This window comes from Filobasidium floriforme, assembly GCF_021052385.1.
Source record: "Filobasidium floriforme strain CBS 6241 chromosome Unknown HD553scaffold_1, whole genome shotgun sequence".
NCBI lineage: Eukaryota > Fungi > Basidiomycota > Tremellomycetes > Filobasidiales > Filobasidiaceae > Filobasidium > Filobasidium floriforme.
Genome location: NW_025763622.1, coordinates 604,911 through 625,809, shown reverse-complemented (window position 1 = coordinate 625,809; position 20,899 = coordinate 604,911). Strand labels below are relative to the sequence as shown.

At 53.6% G+C, this 20,899-nt stretch overlaps 7 protein-coding genes across 7 annotated transcripts; 2 read left to right on the top strand and 5 right to left on the bottom strand.

Annotated features, from left to right (window-relative positions):
• Window positions 1–77: 77 nt before the first annotated feature.
• HD553DRAFT_302451 (uncharacterized protein) lies at window positions 78–1,613 on the bottom strand. The gene is made up of 2 exons (XM_046178746.1): window positions 1,025–1,613; window positions 78–834 (listed from the first exon to the last, which is right to left on the bottom strand). The coding sequence occupies exons 1-2, from the start codon at window positions 1,359–1,361 to the stop codon at window positions 500–502; spliced, it is 672 nt and encodes a 223-aa protein (XP_046040080.1). The 5' UTR covers window positions 1,362–1,613; the 3' UTR covers window positions 78–499.
• On the bottom strand, window positions 1,348–4,896 carry HD553DRAFT_5615 (uncharacterized protein). The gene is made up of 6 exons (XM_046184318.1): window positions 3,488–4,896; window positions 3,332–3,424; window positions 2,636–3,250; window positions 1,814–2,569; window positions 1,591–1,728; window positions 1,348–1,512 (listed from the first exon to the last, which is right to left on the bottom strand). Exons 1-6 carry the CDS (start codon window positions 4,707–4,709, stop codon window positions 1,421–1,423), a joined length of 2,916 nt encoding a protein of 971 aa, XP_046040079.1. The 5' UTR covers window positions 4,710–4,896; the 3' UTR covers window positions 1,348–1,420.
• Window positions 4,897–5,225: 329 nt separating this feature from the next.
• HD553DRAFT_327446 (WD40-repeat-containing domain protein) lies at window positions 5,226–7,267 on the bottom strand (the record flags this gene model as incomplete). The annotated part of the gene is made up of 7 exons (XM_046181820.1): window positions 5,226–5,459; window positions 5,531–5,689; window positions 5,764–6,242; window positions 6,388–6,415; window positions 6,581–6,893; window positions 6,964–7,177; window positions 7,249–7,267. The coding sequence occupies 7 exons, from the start codon at window positions 7,265–7,267 to the stop codon at window positions 5,226–5,228; spliced, it is 1,446 nt and encodes a 481-aa protein (XP_046040078.1).
• Window positions 7,268–7,491: 224 nt separating this feature from the next.
• Window positions 7,492–8,202, bottom strand: HD553DRAFT_302445 (uncharacterized protein). The gene has a single exon (XM_046178745.1). The coding sequence runs from the start codon at window positions 7,860–7,862 to the stop codon at window positions 7,614–7,616; it is 249 nt and encodes an 82-aa protein (XP_046040077.1). The 5' UTR covers window positions 7,863–8,202; the 3' UTR covers window positions 7,492–7,613.
• On the bottom strand, window positions 8,064–10,176 carry HD553DRAFT_5486 (RNA polymerase Rpc34 subunit-domain-containing protein). Its single transcript, XM_046184309.1, has 9 exons — window positions 9,906–10,176; window positions 9,752–9,829; window positions 9,607–9,680; window positions 9,466–9,530; window positions 9,255–9,367; window positions 9,012–9,155; window positions 8,461–8,938; window positions 8,300–8,326; window positions 8,064–8,216 (listed from the first exon to the last, which is right to left on the bottom strand). The coding sequence occupies exons 1-9, from the start codon at window positions 9,981–9,983 to the stop codon at window positions 8,161–8,163; spliced, it is 1,113 nt and encodes a 370-aa protein (XP_046040076.1). The 5' UTR covers window positions 9,984–10,176; the 3' UTR covers window positions 8,064–8,160.
• Window positions 10,177–10,382: 206 nt separating this feature from the next.
• On the top strand, window positions 10,383–13,851 carry HD553DRAFT_302431 (putative cleavage and polyadenylation specificity factor). Its single transcript, XM_046178744.1, has 11 exons — window positions 10,383–10,633; window positions 10,693–10,738; window positions 10,809–10,900; window positions 10,992–11,326; window positions 11,411–11,844; window positions 12,103–12,249; window positions 12,335–12,478; window positions 12,581–12,832; window positions 12,926–13,067; window positions 13,133–13,401; window positions 13,520–13,851. Exons 1-11 carry the CDS (start codon window positions 10,428–10,430, stop codon window positions 13,736–13,738), a joined length of 2,286 nt encoding a protein of 761 aa, XP_046040075.1. The 5' UTR covers window positions 10,383–10,427; the 3' UTR covers window positions 13,739–13,851.
• A 1,809-nt stretch (window positions 13,852–15,660) lies between these two features.
• Window positions 15,661–20,843, top strand: HD553DRAFT_5432 (chitin synthase 3). Its single transcript, XM_046184304.1, has 8 exons — window positions 15,661–16,697; window positions 16,783–17,362; window positions 17,431–18,902; window positions 18,962–19,664; window positions 19,732–19,914; window positions 19,984–20,372; window positions 20,434–20,660; window positions 20,734–20,843. The coding sequence occupies exons 1-8, from the start codon at window positions 15,797–15,799 to the stop codon at window positions 20,761–20,763; spliced, it is 4,485 nt and encodes a 1,494-aa protein (XP_046040074.1). The 5' UTR covers window positions 15,661–15,796; the 3' UTR covers window positions 20,764–20,843.
• Window positions 20,844–20,899: the final 56 nt, after the last annotated feature.

Here is a 20,899-nt window from a genome sequence, read left to right as displayed (position 1 = left end):
GAATAGAGGGGTGTGTGGTGGTACTGGTCGGTGTTGGTGTTGGTGGTCTCAGCGAATGCTCATCGAGGACTTGCAGGTGGAACGGCATGTGACATGCAATAAAACAGTATACACTCCACAGAAACGTGTCTCTCTACAAATAGAGCCCAGAATACCAGTCCACGGGTCGGGAAACAGAATCGTGTCTTCCCCACGTGATCTCCGAAGATTCGATAGAGGAGAACCGGCAACCATTAACGGCTCGTCATCGTGTTATCGTTGACCAGCTGTCGACGGAGCTATCCGCTCGGGACTAAGTCTATATTGGTTCTTGTCGGTGGCCATCGTCGGTCGTGTATTTCGGAGACCAGAATTGTTCATGGGGCTTGTCGTAAAAAATCGGAGTCGGTTCATAATACTATACCTCGTGTCCCCATCTCATCATGTTGCGTGGGCCGTCGTGTTGAGTTTCTTCTCGTTCGCCAAGCGGTTCGGCTCGGCTGCAAAGTATCAAGTAAAGTTAGGCTGCTTCTGCGGCGACAGAGATCGCTCGCTGCACGTCCTGCAGGAAATCTTCCACCGCTACCGTCCGAGCACTTGCAGAAGCAGGGTCGGACGCTGGTGTGCTCGATGAACCAGCTACATCGTTCTCGGTAGCCGTCTCGCCCGGTTTACTGCTGGCCTTGATCTTCTTCTGCTTGATGGTGGAAGTACCCTTTCTCTTCTTTACCGAAGCTACCTTCTTGGATTTCACGTTCGGCCCCACGAAGATGCTCGAGGCAGCCGTTTGAAGCGTCGGATGAGCAGGAGATGATGCCGGAACAACGATGCTGACCAATTGAAGGAGATCCTCATCTGTCGCCGAAACACAAAAAAGGCAACGATGTTAGCCTCTCGACAGTCACGGGGCGGGAGATGGCTTCCGTAGACGGCGAAGTTTTGTGACTAATCGCACATCGACGGACGAGCCAGTCGTCGCAAAGACCGGCACGTCGTCTTTGGATTATGCCGCTCCGCCCTCGTCATCCGACAGAAAGGTTCTCACGAGTCGGGATGATGTCCCGCGAAAGGTGTATGTGTTCACAGCTTGTGTCCGAGCAGGTTCCTCCTTCGGTTTCGTACACGCATACTATCGCGTCGGGTTTGGATTGCGCGATCCTTGTCCAAATAATGCTGTCCAGAACGGATCGGTCGAGGCGTCCGGTAGCGTCCGAGAACGAGATGGGAGGAGCCGCGATGCTACGACGGGTCTTCATCTTCACGGGCTGTTGGGTGGCTACGGGTATCATGTTTAGAAGGGGTGTGTAGGGGGCAAACCTCGGCGCCTTCTCTCCTTCACTCAGCATAACAGGGTCGAAAGCGTCTCGAGCCAACTTGAGCATCGACCGGTCATTGCGTTCTATGGCTTGACCATGAGAGATATTCTGCTCCGACTGAGAGATCAACTACTCAATGTCGGTTGCGTCTGGAAACGATTCTTACCCGCACTCACTTCTGGTTTCAACGCTGCCGGTGCTCCGAGGTCGGTCTCATCTAAAAATGTAAAGCACGCAAATGCATACGCAAAGGTAAGTGCCGTCTCACTACCAAGGTTATCTAAGTGTGTCCGACCTGGAAAGAGGGGGATCGAAGCGACCAGGGGGCTCGAGGAGATGACAACCTTATCCATGTCTTTGATTTCGTCCGAGCGGTGCTCATGATCAATGTTCATGTCCGACGTCGTATGCGAGGCGGGGTCATGTGAGCCACCTTGTGTGACGAAAGGCAAGTGTGACAGATACTTTCCGATCAGGATCGGACCGGTATATATCAAGGCCAGTCACTACCGGCTTACCTGCTATGGCAGCAGCAGTCTCTTCCAGTGGCGTCATGGCGGCATGCGAATCCAAGACATTGCTCGCAGCCGGTGTCATCTTTTCTACCAGTGCTGGTTTATCCAGCTCATGTCGCTCTGAAGGTGTGATGTTACTGGGAGTCAGGTCCTGAACAATAGCCTCTCCTCGAGGCAGTGCGGCAGGCTCAGGGAGAGTGGCGGTAATGGTGACTGTCTGATGGTATACAGACTTGTTTTGGCGGAGGGGAGGGAGGGCAGCCTGTGCCTTCTTGGCTTGTCGCCGGGCCTCCATCAGGGCGATCTTGGCCTCCAGAGCCGCCCGATCCGCTTCCTTCTTCTCGATCTCCCTCTTCAGATGTTCCGCATGAAGCCTTTCGGCTTCCTGATGAACTGCAACCGCACGATCCTGCTCGGCTGCAGCGTCGTCGTCATCCGAGTCGCTATCGAGATCGATGATGAATGACTTAGGGTGAGCTGGCGCCAGAGCTTTGCGACCACGGCCAAAGGCCTTGGCCCGAACCGGAAAGAATTGGGAGGAATCGGTGACGATGGGAGTTTGGTTATCGAGATCAGGTGTCTTCGGGAGCATGACATTCAGAGGTTGAACGGGAGAGACGTCGACGGAATTGGCTTGGCGTTCACCCGAGGGGAAGCTGGAACCTGCTTCGGAGGCTGAAGTTTCCGAAGATGGAGGCTGGGGCACAGGAAGATTCGTGTTAGGCAGAGGTTCGGGTGAGATCTCGGTCGGCGTGGAGGCTATTGATGGATGAACAACAGGCTTAGTTCGGCATGCACGCAGGCAACATAAATGTTCGGGCTCACCAGCTTGCAGCTTTCGCAACCGATCCTTGATCTCCTTCTGCTTGCGCAGCTTATGTGCCAACAACTTGGCCCGCATCAAAGTAACATCGCTGGCCGGTCTCGGTTCTGATACCGTTTCAGAGCTCGGCGTGGGTACTTGTACAAGCTCGAGGGCTGCCTGAACCGTGTCCAGCCCGTTTTGGTTATCGAGGCGTTTGGCGGAAGTCGCTGCCATTTCGGGTGCAAGAGCGGTAGGCGGTCCTGCTTCCAACGAGTCCGGCACTGATGGCAAAGCTATAGGTTCTACGCTAGGTGATGGGTTGACTGTGATGGGTTGGACCTCGGGCGATGGAGTTGCGATGTCCATCTCGACTGATGATGCAATCGATTGTCTGCGCGAAGCCTGTGCTGGAGGTGAAGGGGGCGGAGGCGGGGGCGTCGGAAGCGAATCGACAGGCGGAGGAGGAGGAGGAGGGGAGACGGGACGTTGGAGAGGGTTGGTCACAGAAGCGACATCGTGAACAGCGCGAAGCAAGTCCCGTCGGACACCTCGTTCAGTAAAGTCTGTGGTAGACACTCCCCAAGAGGTAAGTTGTAGCAACAGCCGTATCAGTTCACGTAAGCCCGCTGCGTCGACTGCAAGACGCGCAAAACGTAGATTGCGTTAATACTCTCCCTAGCTTTTTGTACAAGGAAGACTGAGGTATGGCTCCTTACGTGTTTGGTTCATCCGCATCGATTGCTCTTCAGCCCACCTTCTCGCTTGCTCTAGTCTGATCGCGTCGTTCTCTTCCAAAGCACGTTCGGCATCTGTTGGACGATCGATGACACGATCAAGTCTTGCCCTACAACGAATCCGCTGACGAGACGTACCTCGGTCTTCCATATCTACATCATCGTCCCACTCTGCTGTCCGGTTCTTGTTACGAGGCATATTGACGGTTGATGGACCGGCTCCTGCGGTTTGAGTGGAGTCTGGAGGAACCGGACCAAACCGACGAGAGGTCTCTGCATTGTATTGCCGGAAAAAGGCAGGAGGAACGGGAAAGTTCTGAGGTACCGCAGTGTTGCTGGTAGGAGATGTAAAATGAGACCGCCTCCCGTATCCACTGACTTGCGTGGAACGATTACCCGCGTGAGAGGAGACGGGCCAAGGAGGATCAGATTGCGGTGTGGTTACCGGTTGAGGTTGGCTGCCAGACGCGACGGGAGCAATGGACGCCGTATACTCGTCCTCGTAATTGAGACCGGACTGCGTGTCCTTAGGTCGAGACCTGCTGCTCGTTTCAGGAACAAAGGACCTGGAAGATGCTAGGTAAGGAGGCATGGTCGGCCAGGGAACCGAATGTCCCGTCGATAAAGCATCGCGGTCCTTGTATTCTTTGTGCTTCCAACCATGACCACCCCTATGCGGTCTGTTTGTCGTAGCTCTGGGGGCGGCAGGGATGTTCGTAGAGACAACTGGCAGCGGTAGGGTCGATACTGGTACCGACGCGAGTGTGGGTGCGGGTATGACAGGGGTCTGCTCTTCATCTGATAATTCACCATCCTCTCGAGCAGAGCTAGGTTGTACAGCTTGCGCGGTGCTTGAAACGGCTGGGAGACTCGACACGGACCCTTCCGTAGTGGTCCTGAGGCGGCGGATGGAACCAAGGGATCTGATAGCCGCTGCCTCTGATTTGACATCGGCTTCAATGGTTCTAGCAACCTTGCTTGCTGAAGGCTCGTCCTGATCAGAGAAACGTTCCTGAGTAGCGGAATGTACCCTCTTGGCCTTGCTCTTCGCCTTGGATTTCTTCTTGCGTTTGCCGGTCGTACTATGTGGCGATGTGATATCTGCTCCGTCGAAAGCGGGAGATGAAGGCCCAGCTTCGACATATTGATCCTGTCCTGCAGTCACAGCCTCATCCGTGAAGCCTGGAAGACGAGATCCGTTCGTCTCGATTGCTGTCTGTGGTTCTTCTCCAGACCTCCCCAATTGACCCGCAGTACGGTCGGTATGATGGACGACCCCGTCATCCTCTTCGGGAAAGGCAGGTTCAGTTTCATTTGCCTGCGGCTGAGAGTTATTCGGTCGGCTGAACGTTGTTCCCATCTTGATGTCGAATCGAGTGAATATAGCTCGTGCTCATCGGCCTGGGTAGATGGTTCGTGCGTCTCTGCGAGGAATGGCCTTTATACGTCAATCGTTCCACCTACCAAAGGATGCCACGATGTCACGATGCAGGTGATATACCGTCAGCTCGTGATCAAGAGGAATGATGACGCCGCCATCATGCTCACGTCGGCCGAGACTCACATCAGGATTTCCAAAGGCAGCTAGCTCTGAATATACTTGGGGTGTGCGTATTTAAAAAGTACAACACTACTCGCTGATCGCTACTCGTCGATCGCTCTGACGGCTTGCAGGAGTGAAAGTGACCTGGATCATGTCTGATAGCTGACAGAGCGGACCGAGCGGTATGCTCGGTGTTCAGTGACCGAGAAAGCGCGTCGAGGACAAGCGCGGCCTCGGATCCGGTTAAACATATCAATCACTAGATCACTAGATCACTAGATCACTAGGCAGCCAGGGTGTTCCTTTCGTGTCGTTTACAACTCTACAAGCAGACTACATGGATCCGTCATCTCCGTGTTCGCCCAGGCCAGTCTCATCGTTCGGATGGGCCAAATCATCATGAGGCCAGAATCTCGGGTCATTGTCTTCGTCTGCCCATTCTGTCCGCCAATAGTCCCCTTCTCGAGCTATCGAGTCGAGCATTCCCAGACCTAACCTGGGTGTGAAGAAATCTACCTCTTGGTCCTCCTCTGCCTGCTTTCTTCTTGTCACTTCGTCTTCGTCTTCCTGTATCATCGAAGAGAAATCCCCTTATATTAGCAATTAGACTGTGGGAACATTCAAGTTGTTCGACATACCAAGTCGAATTCGTCTTCCCTCTCGACGTATTCTCGGTTCTCTTCCAGCTCTTCGAAACCGGGCGCAAAAGCGCTCCATGCTTCATTAGTCGTGGTTTGCCAGATATTGATCTCTCCCGCTGAAGTACAGGATGCGATCATCGGTCGAGATGGACTCCACTATGGATGATTTATCTTGTCAAGCTCAGCTTGTATTGCGAGTTGTTTTGATACTGGAATCGCATCAAACTCACATCACAGTCGTCAAGAGCGTCTTTGGGCCCTTCCAGCACTTTGATCAAGACACCCGTCGACCGATCCCACACGTAAATGTGATGAGACGTCTTGATCCCCGCGCCTCCCATCACATACTCTCCATCCCCACTGAAAGCGACCCTGTTCCAAGGCGTCTTGCCGATCTTGTCTTGGAACCTATGAAGAGGATGTATGGTGATCGGAAACGGGTCTTCTGGTTGATCAGGATCTACCATCCGAGGAGTGATGGCCAAGACCCGTACGGCCCGATCGCTGGAGTTGACAACCATGTACCGACCCGTACGGTCAAAGGCGATCTGCTTGATGAGCGAGGTCGCTACTTGTTGTTTCCAGATGATCCACCTCGATCTGGCGTCGTAGATCCAGAGCATCCCGTCCCTCGTACCAGCATAGATTCGATCCCCGCTCGGATCGAAAGTCGCAAATGTCAGGTTCGTGCTTTCCCGAAAGATCCACGCTTCATGTTAACTCGACACTATCACGATCTATATGGTCAGATCGTACTTACGAGGCGGATTCCCTATGGGACGGCGCCTCATCGAATAGGCTCAAATCTATGTCCGGTAGCGGGTTTGACGGTCCTTCGGTAGCAGCTTCCTCACCGTCCCCTTGTTCCTCCTGCTCAGAAGGCTGAGATCGAGATGACGCAGCCGTCTCTCGAGCCATTTGTATCGCTTCCTCCCTAGTGTAAGCTTGTAGATGAAGAACCTCGTGCCCCCTTGATAGCTTCCGTCGCTTCCTAGGTCTTTCCGATGAGGTTGATTCGCTTTTCTCAACCGCATCGATCCCGTTCACTATCGAGGGAGCGTCTTCTGATCCTTGCAGCTTGTTGTGAAGCCTGACAAGCACCACCTCGTTGACCGTACTCGTAACCAGAAGCACCCGAGACGTTTGCGGATGAAACTCGGCATTGGTGAGAGGACAATCCAGTATAAAGCTATAATGTAGCTCAGAGACTGGATGTGCTGTAGTGACGGTAGTTTTCGATGATCCCGCTTCAGGTTGCGACCGGATGTCGGGCATGTTTGAAAAGGTATAGCCGAGGTCCCAGATATTCACTTTCCAGTCTTTCGACGATGTAGCCAGATATCTCCCGTTTCTCGACCAGCTGATCAGCAGAGATGACATTAGCGCTTTAGATACCGGCGTAGGGTAGCTCGTTATCCGATTGGACTTACCTCAAGCTCTCCACCGCCTTGACGTGCCCGTCGAAAGCTCGGACCAAGGCTCCATTCGTCATCTCCATATCCCAGATCTCCACGATCCCATCGGAACCGCCCGTGGCGAGAAGATTTCCAGCCCAAGGTCCTTGAACATTGTTGAAGCGGCACCTCTGAGCGGTAGTCTCATACGTATGGTCGATCGTCTCTGGGTAGTCCTGAGCGAACGGATCTGAGCAGCGAAGTAACAGAAGCCCGTTTCAGTCGGCAGGTCCAGACCTCAGTCGCCCCCAGGAAACATACTTTGAAGTTGTTGGGCCATGGGCTGAGGAAAAACCGCTGTCTCAATGTGTGTAGAAGGGCCGGCGAGGGTCTCAAGGGTCTGACACCTGAGAAGATAGATGGAACTTTAATTGTCCCAAAAGCGAGATCCCGGGAGAGAGCTCGAGAGCTCGAGAGAGACGAGTGTTCGGAAGTAAATCGCTTTGTTTACTTTGTGCCCAGTTAGTCTCCATCTCGAAATTGCTGGACCAAGTTCGAGCAAAGTCATGCATGTACCATGTATCATATCGTTGGGGCTGCTCTCCAAGAGCTCGTTAGACATCGTTTATAGAAAAGAGATTATACAGAAAGGCAGAGCCATAGTGCTCGATGCGTCGATCTCGCTCTCAGATCTCGAGCAGACCCTGCATATCGAGCTTGAGCTTGAACGAATCGTTCGGGTCCCAGTTCCCGTAGTACTCGCATCCGATCGGGTTGACTGGTCCAGACTCGGAACAAAACCCTTGAATGGGGCACAGCCCACAAGGAGCTTCGTTGACGGGCCAGTTGAAGTTGGAAGTCCGGACCGCTCGGTAGACGACGTCCTTGTCGAGGAAAGGATCGTAGTTGTCGTGAAAATTGAACCGTCCGCCCATCCCGTCCGCCAGGTTGACCAAGGGGTCGCTCCCGTCCAGGTAACTCCCGGGAGGAAGCTCGCTCTTGGCTTTCCGTTTGTTCTTCTCTTTGCTACTCGAGCTTGAACTGTTGCTAGAGTCGGACGACGAGCCCGAGCTAGAATCGCTATCGCTATCGCTGTCTGAATCCGAGGAGTCCGAATCAGACGAGCTCGAGGAAGAGTCGGATGAGCTGTCGCTGTCCGATTCAGAAGACGAGGAGGAAGACTTCTTCTTTCTCTTTTTCTTCTTGTCGGTGTCCTTGACCGATACGAGTTCATCACTGTCGTTGCCGTCCATATCCACGTCGGAATCGTCTCCCTTGCCTTTCGATTTCTGTGCAGTCGAAAAAGGCAGAGATAAGTATCAGCCCGTGCCTGGAGAACTCAGTACTCCAACATGCACGCAATCACGCTCACCTTCTTCGCCTTCTCCTTCTCTTTGCGCTTCCGCTTCCTCTCCTTTTCCTTTTCCTTCTTTCTCCTCTCCCTTTCCAGCTTCTTGGTCTTTTTGAGCTCCTTCTTGAGCTTGGCCATCTTCTTCTTCTGCTTCTTTTCCTTTTCTCTCTCCTTCTCCTTACGCTTCTTATCCTTGCTCTTCTCCCTCTCCTTCTCCTTGTCCTTCTTCCTCCTCTTTCGATCCCGTTCTCCCCCGGACTCCGAATCCGAGTCGCTATCCACATCACTCTCCGCATCGCTATCCTGATCCACCGGTCTCGGTCGTTTCTTCCCCACTTTAGCCCGCTCCGCTTTGATCCTAGCCACCTCGTCCTCGTCTGCAGCTCCTCCATCCTGCTCCAAATCCGAATTCCATCCTTCCTCGTGCATCTTCTTGATCGGCTTGATGATCTCCACCTTTCCTTCGTACACCAACATGCTCATGATTTGGATGATGTGTTCGACGCCGAGTTTGATCTTGCAGATATCGTGCTTCTCGAAATACGTCAAGATCGCTTGGGGACCGGGGAGTTTCGAAGTGTGCGAGGGGGCATAGATGGGATTGGGAACGTAGATCTCGTCTGGAATGTTGCTCCGCTTGGGAATTTTTCGAGGAAAGCTCTGGAGACGCAACGAGGCCAAATCAGATTATCGTAAGCAACCCTTAATCCCATGATGAGTCCGGCATCCTCACCTTTTCCTGGACGAAACGCAAAGCCACAGAGGACAAGTCCGAAATCAACCCGACGTCGATATTATGCCCATCGTAAAATGGTCCTCCTGTCAACTCGGCTGACGGCGTCATCCCAACACACATGTAGAGTTTCTTCGTCGGCGCCTATCGTAGATGTTGGTCGAATTGGGTCAGCGATAGACTCATTTGACGAGGAAGACGACATAGAGACAGGTGGAACTCGAAGCCCGAATCGAAACCCACCTTGATGCTCTTGATCGTCTTCACCAGATCCCTCTTCTCTAGCGACCTCATCACCTTCATCAAGACCGTCTGAGGTAAGTTGGTCTCGGTCTTGATGCTCCGGATCCAGATACCTAGATCGCGGACCCGTAGAGTGGAGTGAGCATACAAGAATCTGTTGAACCAAGATATGCTTGTCTCCAGATTGTGTACAGGAGTGTAATCAACGTACCCATGTTGCCGGCCGATTTGATACAGTTGTAAGCGATCTGTTCGTTCTGATCCAAAGCTCCGGTCCTGAAGAAAATGAAACGTTTAGTCAGTCGAGATGATGCTGAGAGATTGGGGCTAGTAGATTATGCGAGACACTTGCTTTTTCGCCTCGTCCTTGTTGACGGCCATGAAGAACGGTTCTCCCTTTTCATTCTGTTTCGTGATAATCAAGCTCTATCGTAGCGAGAGGTACAAAACCCAAGTTAGCATATAAGGTGGAAAGTATGGTTAGAGCGGGTGCTCACCTTGGACATGAGACCGTTGAGCGCTCCGAGCGCTGCTTGAGGCGTGAGACCTCGCTGCAGGTCGGTCGCCGACAACGTCTAACGTAGAATACAGGCGATTTGTATTTCATCAGGTCCGAGTACCACAAAACTTCCCATAGAGTCAAGAGCTCACCGAATCCCTCGCACCCTTGAGCTTCTTCCATAGCTCGTTCTCCAGAGGCGTGAGCCTCGAAGCCATGGCGTTCGACATGATTTCGGGGATTTCGAAACAGGCGAGGAGGAACGTAAGCTACGAGGTTCGGCCCAAGTAGGCTCGTCTTCCTGGAGGAATTCCTCTCTTCCCGCTATTCCCTTGTACCGATGTCGAGCCGTCGCGGCCTCCTCTTGAGCTGTTGGACAGTTCAGTACAGGGATCTGGTAATTCTAGTAAGGAGGTATCAAACTTCGGCGCCGGTGTGTTTGAGATAATTCCAAGATGTCAGGGTTCGGTTGAACGCGAAGGGGGAAGGGGAGGACGGACATGTACATTACACCAGAAAAAACCTGTTGATGTCCGTCTCTGACCCTGACCGAGTACTGTACCCCTCAACCCAGGGGTCATAGCAAGTCGATGGTAATAAATGTCAAGCAATCGATACGACTTGTCCCAACTTGGCCACCTTCTACATCAGACACCAGACACGACACTGCAGCCATGGAAGTAGACGAAGATCAACCGTCACTCTCGATATGCATGCTAGGCGCGGGTCAGGAGGTCGGCCGGTCTTGCTGCGTGATCAAACATCGAGGAAAGACGGTCGTATGCGACGTCGGGTTGCACCCTGCCAACAATGGGATCTCGGCACTACCTTTTATCGATGAAGTGGATTGGAGCACGGTCGATGCCATCTTGATCACTCAGTGAGTATAGCTCTGGATGTAGGTCTGATAGACGTGCTGACACGGTCGTATGATGATAGCTTTCACGTCGACCATGCAGCTGGTCTGCCATATGTCACCGAAAAGGTAAGCTGGCCTGTATCCTTCTCCAGCCTGAGGGTTGAATCGTTAGCTAAATCGTCGTTCATCGACATAGACCAACTTTAGGGAGGGAAAGGGGAAAGTTTACATGACGCATCCGACCAAGGCGATCTTCAGGCTCACCATGCAAGACGCCGTGCGAATAGGGCAAGTCCCCTCATCCTTTCGTTTGCAGCACCGCCCCATGGGCTCGCCACTTATCAGAAGTTGTCATAATCTTTTCATCTCGCACCTCTAGTGACAACTCGGACCAGGGTGACAAGCTGTACAACGAAGCCGACCTCGACTCGTGCTGGCAAGACATCATCGCCGTCGACTATCACCAAGACATCGTCATCTCCGGTGGGCTCCGTTTCACACCCTATCACGCCGGTCACGTGCTAGGTGCCGCAATGTTCATGGTAGAGATCGCTGGAGTCAACGTGCTCTATACGGGGGACTATTCGAGGGAAGAAGATCGGCATTTGGTCATGGCCGAAGTCCCGCCGATCAGACCTGATGTGATGATTGCGGAGAGTACGTTTGGGGTACATACGTTGCAGCCGAGAAAGGAAAAGGAGGAGCAGTTTACGAGTGAGTATCGTCTATGGATGTGGATGGTCATAGCATAGGGAGTTTTGACGTCAAGACTAAACTTGACTGGCTTGGCTCGGACAGCACTGGTCACGAACATCGTACGGCGTGGAGGACGTTGCCTCATGCCAATCTCTGCCTTTGGGAACGTTCAAGAACTCCTCTTGATCCTGGATGAACATTGGTCCAATCATCCGGAATTGCATAACATCCCCATCTACTACGCCTCGGGGCTTGCCTTTCGTGGGATGCAGGTCTACCGGACCTACATACACACGATGAACGATCACGTTAAGTCACGCTTCTCAAGGGACAGGAACGACAACCCCTTTGCATTCAAGTATGTGAGGAACGTCAAGGACTTCAGGAAATGGAAAGATTCCGGTCCTTGTGTGATGATGGCCACCCCGCAGATGTTGCAAGGGTACCATAGTCGAGAGCTGCTGGAGAATTGGGCACCGGACAGGAAGAACGGGTTGGTCATCACCGGGTATTCGATCGAGGGGACCATGGCCAAGGTGAGCTCGAGCTTTGGTGTGGTCGTTGGGCTGCAGGGCGGTGGCCAGCGTAGGAGAATCGGGGCGTGGGCTGTACGATATGGTAATCCCCCGATGACGAATATGAATCATCGACGAGAAAGGCAGATACCCTTTAGATGCCGTTCACACCTTCTCGACCAGTCTTCTCCCTATCCAAGTGTATCTGATCTCCAACATACGTATAGTCACTGATGTCTGCCCGTGTATTTGCGCCTGCATCGATTCGACATTGTGCAGAACCTACTGAAGCAGCCCGACGACTTTATCGGCATACACGGGAACAAGATTCAGAGGAAGATGACGGTGGACGAGATCTCCTTCAGCGCCCATGTGGATTTCCAACAAAATTCGAGCTTTATCAGGGAGGTCAACCCTAAACATATCGTCAGTCTCGATTCTAAGACTTGCTAAAACCACACAGGAAGCGATCGAACTAAGAACGAATCGATTACGTGTTTGCGATCATCAGGTCCTGGTGCACGGAGAACAATCGTTGATGGGCCGATTAAGGGCGGCTTTGATGAGCCAGTTTGCGGATTCGGATACAAAGGTTCATATGCCCCGGAATTGCGAGCCGCTCGAACTGAGCTTCACTATGGAACGGGTTGTCAAGGTTGGTTCTGTCCTCTCACTGAAGGGCAAGCCCGCACACTCCGCATTCAAGCTAAAGCGAATCCCATACCATCTCGTCTCATGTCGCTCGTTTACGCCACAGGTCATCGGTTCGCTAGCGTCGAAGCCCCCGCAGGACAAGGACCCGTTGTCCGGTTTGCTCGTCTCGAAAGATTTCTCGTATACCCTCCTCGACCCGAAAGACTTGAAAGACTTTACCGGACTAGGCACGAGTGAGATTACGCAGAGACAGCGGGTTAGAATCGGGGTTGGTTGGGATGTGGTGAAGTGGCATCTTGAGGGGATGTACGGCGAGGTGGAAGAGGACGTTGTGGACAGTCGACCGGTGTTTGTGGTGAGTTCAGTCACCAAACACGGTTTACCTGCAAGGACGCCTCCCGGCATCGTTCCCTCGCTGATATTTCTCGGACCGGCTATTGCGACGTAGGTAATGAACGCTATCTCGATTGTACAAGTGTCTGAACAGGAGTTGTCGCTCGAATGGTCCTCGAGCGGGAGCAACGATATGATTGCGGATAGCGCACTAGCCTTGTTGTCCGGGATGGATTCAAACCTTGCCACTGCCAAGCGTGAGTCGAATGATCGGAAGCCCGACGAAGTGTCAGGAAAGCTGATCGGCTTGATTGCTCGTTAGTGACTTCGCGGCTACATGGACACGCCCACGACCATGATCACGACCACAAGTCCGATGCTGCAGCCCCGAAAGACGTTCCGGAAGCTTTCTCATCGACCTCGGCTTCCCGACTGACCAGTGACATCCACCGCCTGCGTCTCTTCTTGCTCGCTCACTTTGGTGACGTTTCGGTGCCGCTCATGCAAGAGAAGGAGGGAATGGAGGACGAGCTGCTTGTCATCCGAGTTGACGTCGATGGTGTCGTCGCGAGGATCGACTTGATGACTATGGTCAGTATAGTATATCCCCCCTGATTGCATAAAGTTCTGGCTGACTATCCCGTTAATTCTTTCCTTGCTCCGTTCCGCTGTTTGGGCCAATCACTGCTTGCTTTTCTGTTGACGACAGGTTGTAACATGCGAGAACGCCACGCTCCGTCATCGCGTTGTAGGCGTGCTCGAGATGGCGCGGAGTACCGTGACGAGTCTGGCCAGAGGGTTCGTTGGAGCAGGGATCGTGGGCAAGGCAGTGCAGCGGGACAAGCTTGGAGAGAACCAGAGCGAGATCGGGTCTGGAGCTCGAGCTTCCGCTGGGGCTGGAGCGGGCGTGTGGAAAGGGTGTTGCTAGGCGTTTGTTTTCGAATGCGGACGAGAAGATTGGGAGATGGGGAGACAGACGAGACTGTTGTAGAATTCACAAAGAATCTGCTATCACACATATGAAACTGTCGAAATGCGAAACCACTCGGACCAGAGGAGTCCTCACATCGACACATCAACGTCGCTGCGGGGATGCCATGAAACCTCGAGCTCTGGTGATCAACGAGATGTTCGGAGACGGCGTTTGGGCCGCTCAAGCCAATAGCTTCGTTGTATCCAAAGTGAGATTCAGAACATGACGGGACGGGACGATATCGATCTCGCTACGCGTAGTTCAGTCTGCAATAGACGCAGCTGTATTTTACTTCACCACCGCGATCTGAGTGGGTGATCCAAGTACTTGTCCTAATGTCACTTTCTTTTAGTCCGTCAGATTTGCCTTCCTGGTATCCCTGAGGCGTGCATCATATCGAAACATCGCGGACAACGGACAAGAAATGCGATATCGCTGGAGCAACGAGGTGGCGCGGGCAATCAAGCCAGTCTCTAGATGCTTGAATGTGGTCGAAGCGTTTCAGTGTTACTGTCCCGCCGTGCGAAAGGTGTCGATGACGTCGTGATGATCCGTATCGAAACATGAAACATGAAACGACCGAAGTCTTTGTTCTATGGTGAATCGCGTTTTCCATTCGATGAGCGCAGTGGCTTCGAGTGGCTGTGCGTTAGAGCCGAGCCGAGCCAAAGGCAGGGGAAGGAGGGAGGGAGGGGGACCTCGGGGAATTCACATCGCCCACGCGAGAGCGGACCTGGGCGTAGAAATACGAAGTAGAAAAAGCAGAAAGCCGCTAGACTTTCCGAACCAACTCACGTCAGCCATCAACGAGGATGTCAGAGAAAATAGCGAAATCAGCAAAATCTAGCGTCGCCGGCGGCCGCCTGACCTTGTATCGTCTGCCCTCAGGCCGGCGGAATTGCACAGTCAGATCTGGTATCTGTTCCAGATGGCATGGTGAAAAAACAAAGAGATCAATTAATGTGAGGTGGTGTGCAGCATGTCCAGGTGAACTGACATAGCGATAGCTGGTCGTATGTCCTTGATGTTGGGTATTATCGAGGACACGATTTTGTTGTTTCTTGTATGCAAATCCGGGGTATGTGTTTTTTCTGGTGCGCGGGCTAGCGTGGCGAAAGGGAATGAAATGAGACGCGCGTGCGGGACGACGAGGAGGGCCAAGAGCGACGGCACACGGCGGGCAGGGCGGCAGAGGCAGAGGCAGTGCGTGTGTGTGTGTTTCCCTTTCGCTCGCTCTCTTCGCTCTTCCTCTTTGGAATTCTGCGACCTCGCTCACTCCCTCTCGTCAGCCTCCTAGGCCTGATGCATTTGGACATCTTCATTCGCCTCTCTCAATCTACCTCTCTTCACCTCTCTCTTCGCCTACGTTTGTCGTATCCTGCGGTTCCGACCACAGAGAGGAGAAAAGAAAGGAACCCTCGCCCTTCCCCCTTTTCGCCCTCGACGAATAGCGTACCGCGAGCGGGTCATCCAAAACAAACACACGATTCCCGACTCGACAACCACTCGTTCCGCTCTACCCACTTCTATCGACCTGGATCATACGGATGTCTAAATAGGATTCGTACGACTCTTCTCTACCACAAAGTCGGAATAGGGATCCTGCCGAAGATCGAAACGGCGTCTCATTCACGACGATCGGAACGCAACCTCGCTGCAAAAAGACGAACGACTCCTTCTAGATCACCGTACACCGCAGCGCCCATTTCCGACCTCTTCGATAATTCCGACTTTCTGTAGTCCATTGGCAATCCAGCCTAACTCAGAGGACGACCCACGCTCTTTCACGCTCGTTACCCTTTCCTTCTTGAACCTCGTCTTTTCATCGGCCGCCCTTGGTTCATATCGTCGATCAGATCACAATCACATCAAATCGCGTTCCTACATTCAACATTTCTGCAACATCATCGAGTATCATCTACGCCAGACTTTCTCGAACTCTCAGCTTCACACGAACTACACAGCACAACACACACGTCACGCCACCGATAAGCAACAGGAACATAACGCACCATGTCTGTCCCACGAGATCCCTACGCCGATCCCTCGGCTCAATCTCAAACTACGGACGACGACCGCCTCCAGCCCGTTCGTACCACATCCCGACCGGGCAACGTGTCTTTTCAGGAGTCTCAACACCCTCGTCACCCTGTGAGGAGGGACACCGACCTCTCCGATAAGTCTGGTAAAGGCTATGGAGGCAATGGAGCGGTCCCTCCGGTCCCGCCCAAGTTCACCAGTCACCCTTCCACTTCGTCTGCCGGGTTCTCACAGGAACCTCATCTTCAATACAGTGCTGGACAAGGTACCGCGCCTAACACTTACGGACCGGCTTCTACCCCCTCCGCTGGAGGTTTGGGAGGCATGTTCGGAGTAGGACATTCCGGTGGGTTAGGAGGCGGAGCGAGCGACGTTAGGAGGAAGAAGTCGTTGGTCAAGCCGGATAGGGAGAGAATCGATCCCAACCATCGATTGTATCATTACCGTGAGCATGTGCTCGCTCACGACCAGTACGGGGGTGGAGGACCTGGGGGTGGGCCTGGCGGGCAAGGTGGACAGGGGGGAATGGCCGTCTTGCCCTCTACCACCGGGAACGCTCCTCCAGGCCTCCGACGCGGAAAGTCCTTGCTGGCGAGAGAACCTACCGATTCTCAGGAATCCGGTTTGAACATTTTCAAGCGCGGGGCTACTCTCCGAAGGAAATCCAGCCAGAACGTTACTTCTAGCCGTAACCCGGGCCCGCCTAACGGGGCGACGACCGGTTCGGGAGCGGGAAGGAGCGCGACGAATTACACTAAACAGGAGAAGCTCGGGTGTTTGGGAGACTTTGCACCGGGACCAAAGGACGCTTGGATGGTCTATTGTTACTTGTTGACCGTCTGCGTGCCTGGCTTCGTACTCCGAGGAGTCTTTGGTGAGTGCCGAGATCGAGATTGCGTCGATGATATCGTAAATAGCTGGCTGACCTTGAGGAACGGTCGTTACTCCTGGACTGGCAGGCAAGCACACTCGTGAAGCCCAACGAGCCTGGAGGGAAAAGATCGGGCTCGTCTCGCTCGTCCTTCTCCTCATGGGTGTCGTCGGTTTCGTCACTTTCGGATTCACTCAGGCCGTCTGCGGTGCCCAGGGACTCCGTATCAAGGCTGGGGAAGCGAACGAGGGATACCTCCTTATCAACGGATACGCTTACGAGTTTGCCAACTGGTCCCATCCTGCCGCTGGGAACTCGTTCAACGGATCTACGAACCCGTTGTTCTCCGACGCTTGGCAGGCCGGAGGAAAGGACGCTAGTTTCCTCTTTCAACGGGTCAACGAGAATTGTCGGGGGCTGATCACCGCTGCTCCCGGAAGCGCCATCACCCAGGCTTCGGATGGGAGATTGGGTTGGTATTTCCCTTGCAACCTGCACGATCAGTTCGGGATGACTCCCAAGAACATCACCGGATATGATTCGCCGTTGAATTGTCATACGTCGATGGCGGCCAGGTCTTCGTTCTACGACGAGCATCCCGCTGGGCAGGTCTACTATAAGTGGCATCAGGTCAAGAATGCGACGAGGAACCTAGTCGTCTACGAAAAGTAAGTCCAGCCGCAGAAGTGTGGCGGTTCGCGAGACCACTTGCTGACTTGGTCGACCTCGGCTGCAGCTCCGTCCTTGATTTGAACCTCCTGCAGTGGCTCGAGCCCAGTCAAGTCCGATACCCAGAGATTTTCGACGAGATCAAGACGCCTAACGCGACCTTCCAGGGCAAGGATATCACCATGCACATGTACCGTGGTGGAATGAAGGACGTCGCCAAGTGCATGGTCGACACGATCCGGGTCGGTTTCATCGACGTCAAGTCGATCGGCTGTGTTGCCTCGGACGTCTTGCTGTACCTCTCGTTGATCTTCATTCTCGGAGTCGTCCTGATCAAGTTCGCCATGGCCGTCGCCTTCGGTTGGTTCCTCTCCTGGAGGCTCGGAAACTTCAAGCAAGAGACATATCAGCAGCGAATGGCTCGTGCGGCCGAGATTGAAAACTGGACGGACGATATCTACCGCCCGGCACCTAGCCGTTACAGGCCCAACGCTGCGATGGGTGGCGAAAAGGCGCCCAAGAAGGGCAGGTTCTTGCCTACGACCAGTCGATTTAGTCGGGCCGATCATCTTGTCGTTGGAAACTCTCGTCCTGGTACCGCGTACGGTCAGGTCAACGATAACGCCTACAGGCCTAGGCAGGCCAGTACCTACGGGGGCAAGCTACCCAAGGTTACCCCGCCTGGCTCCCCGATGTTGCGTTCGTCCAGGAGCTCGACCTCGCTCGCGTTCGGTAGAGACGAGTCGGGCATGTCTTTGGCCGACACTGCTGGCGGATCCAGCGGCTGCCCGTTCCCGCTTGGCGACATCGTCCCCCAACCTCCTGTCGATTACCAACCCTTCGGCTTCCCCCTTGTACAAAGCATCTGTCTCGTCACCGCCTACTCCGAATCGATCGAAGGTCTCCGAACTACCATCGACTCGTTGGCCACCACGGATTATCCCAACAGTCACAAGGTCATCCTGGTCATCTGTGATGGTATGGTCAAGGGTTCCGGATCCAAGCTCACTACGCCCGACATTGTGCTCGGAATGATGAAGGACCTCGTCACGCCCGAACACGAAGTCGAGGCCCACTCATACGTCGCCATCGCTGACGGTCACAAGCGACACAACATGGCTAAGGTTTATGCCGGATACTACGACTATGACAACAACACGGTCGAACTCTCCAAGCAGCAAAAGGTCCCCATCGTCCTCGTCGCCAAGGTCGGAAATCCGCTCGAGGTCAACGAAGCCAAGCCCGGTAACCGAGGGAAACGTGACTCGCAAATCGTCCTCATGTCGTTCTTGCAAAAGGTCATGTTTGACGAGCGAATGACTACTTTTGACTACGAATTCTTCAACGCGCTCTGGCGTGTCACGGGCGTCAGTCCGGACCGGTACGAGACGGTCTTGTGTGTCGACGCAGATACCAAGGTCTTCCCGGATTCCTTGACTAGGATGAACGCTTGTATGGTACACGACCCTGAGATCATGGGTCTCTGTGGAGAGACCAAGATCGCCAACAAGACCGAGACCTGGGTGACCATGATTCAAGGTGGGCCAGCATGCTATCGCCTCTTACACCTGACCTTTCAACTGACACTTCGTCGATAGTCTTCGAGTACTACATTTCTCACCACTTGACCAAGGCCTTCGAGTCGATGTTTGGTGGTGTGACCTGTCTTCCCGGATGTTTCAGTATCTACCGTATCAAGGCGCCCAAGGGAGAGACCGGTTACTGGGTTCCTATCTTGGCAAACCCAGACATCTGCGAGCATTACGCCGAGAACATTGTCGACACCTTGCACAAGAAGAACTTGCTCTTGCTCGGAGAAGATCGTTACCTCACCACCTTGATGCTGAAGACCTTCCCCAAGCGAAAGATGGTCTTCTGTCCTCAAGCTGTCTGCAAGACTATTGTACCCGACACCTTCCGAGTCCTCCTTTCGCAGCGTCGACGATGGATCAACTCGACCGTTCACAACTTGTTCGAACTCGTTCTCGTCCGGGATCTCTGTGGAACGTTCTGCTTTTCCATGCAGTTCGTCGTCGGAATGGAACTCGTCGGTACCTTGGTCTTGCCCGCCGCCATCTCGTTCACGATCTACCTCATCATTGTCGCCATCATCCCTGGAACCGTCAAGCCCATCCTCTCGCTCATTTTGCTGGCGTTCATCCTGGGTCTTCCCGGTGCCTTGATCGTCATTACCTCGCGAAAGTTTGTCTACGTCGGGTGGATGTTCATCTACCTGTTGTCGCTTCCCATCTGGAACTTTGTGCTTCCGGCCTACGCTTTCTGGCACTTTGACGACTTTAGGTATGTTTCGGTCGGACTTGTTTCGCTGAGATTATTGCTGAACCGTAGACTTGCCTTCGCTTTGCAGTTGGGGAGAGACTCGAAAGGTTGAAGGAGAAGGAGCGGTTGCTGAAAAGGGTCACGGTGACAAGGATGGTGTCTTCGATTCGTCTCACATCGTGATGAAGCGATGGGTCGAATTCGAGCGTGAACGTCGATGGAAGAATGGCCAGCAGTCGCGAGACTCGTACTCGGATGTCATCTTCAGGCGGTAAGTTTCGAATAAAATGCCGGGTTCGGCGAGTCTAGCTGATCATGTCCGCTTTCGTCATCAATGTAGCGAGGGTGGCATGACTCGTGACCGTTACTCCATGGCCTCGACCCACGAGACCAACTTTAGCAATTTTGCTGGTTCGGAAGCGGCCTTCTTGGGTCGACCCAGTCAGAGCTATGCTTCCATGAGCATGCAAGGGTCGCCGGGCGAACACTATCAGCCTCAGTTGGACGCTTCTCCCGCGCCTCCTCGTGGACCTTTCCGAGGTGGTCGAGACTCGTCCCCGGCTTCGTCGGAATCGGCTGATCACTATGCCGAGAGGTACAGGTCGTACTCCGGAGACGTTCGTGACGAGAGTGCGCCTATCCTCAGCTCGAACTATGGCCCCACTTCGCCCATGGACGAGTCGTTCCCGCCACGTACCGGTATGGCTGCAAGCCAACGATACCCCGATGGTGAGTATCTTTGCATCAAGCCGAAACTCTGTGCCAATATTGATTGGTTCGCCTTCTTTAGATGACAACTACCGATCGAACAGTTCTCGATCGCCCCCGCCGGTACAGCAAAATCCTTCGCATTACCGAAGGATCTCGCTGGTCGACAATGGCCCCATCGGCTCGTCGGTAGATTCCCATACGACCGGTGTAAGGAGAGTCGCCAAGGGACCAAAGCGAAGCTCATCCCAAGGATACGGTTTCGCTTCACCGCCTAGCGGTAGCAGCGGTCTCCCCCCTGGTGCAGCAGTGAGTGGCATGGTCAATCTACCTCGAGAGACGGGCAGCTACTGAAATACCTTGCGTCCTCCTCGTCTTTTAGGCTCCCGCGCAGCAGAACCGTTACTACTGAACTGAAACGAGCCAATCAACCATGACACGCCCTACTTTCCGGACCTCTTAACGAACGCGCAAAAAGCCAATCCTACACCCGCTTGGTTTCCACTTGACGACTGCAATATATTCCTCGCCTGTCGGGCGATCCTACC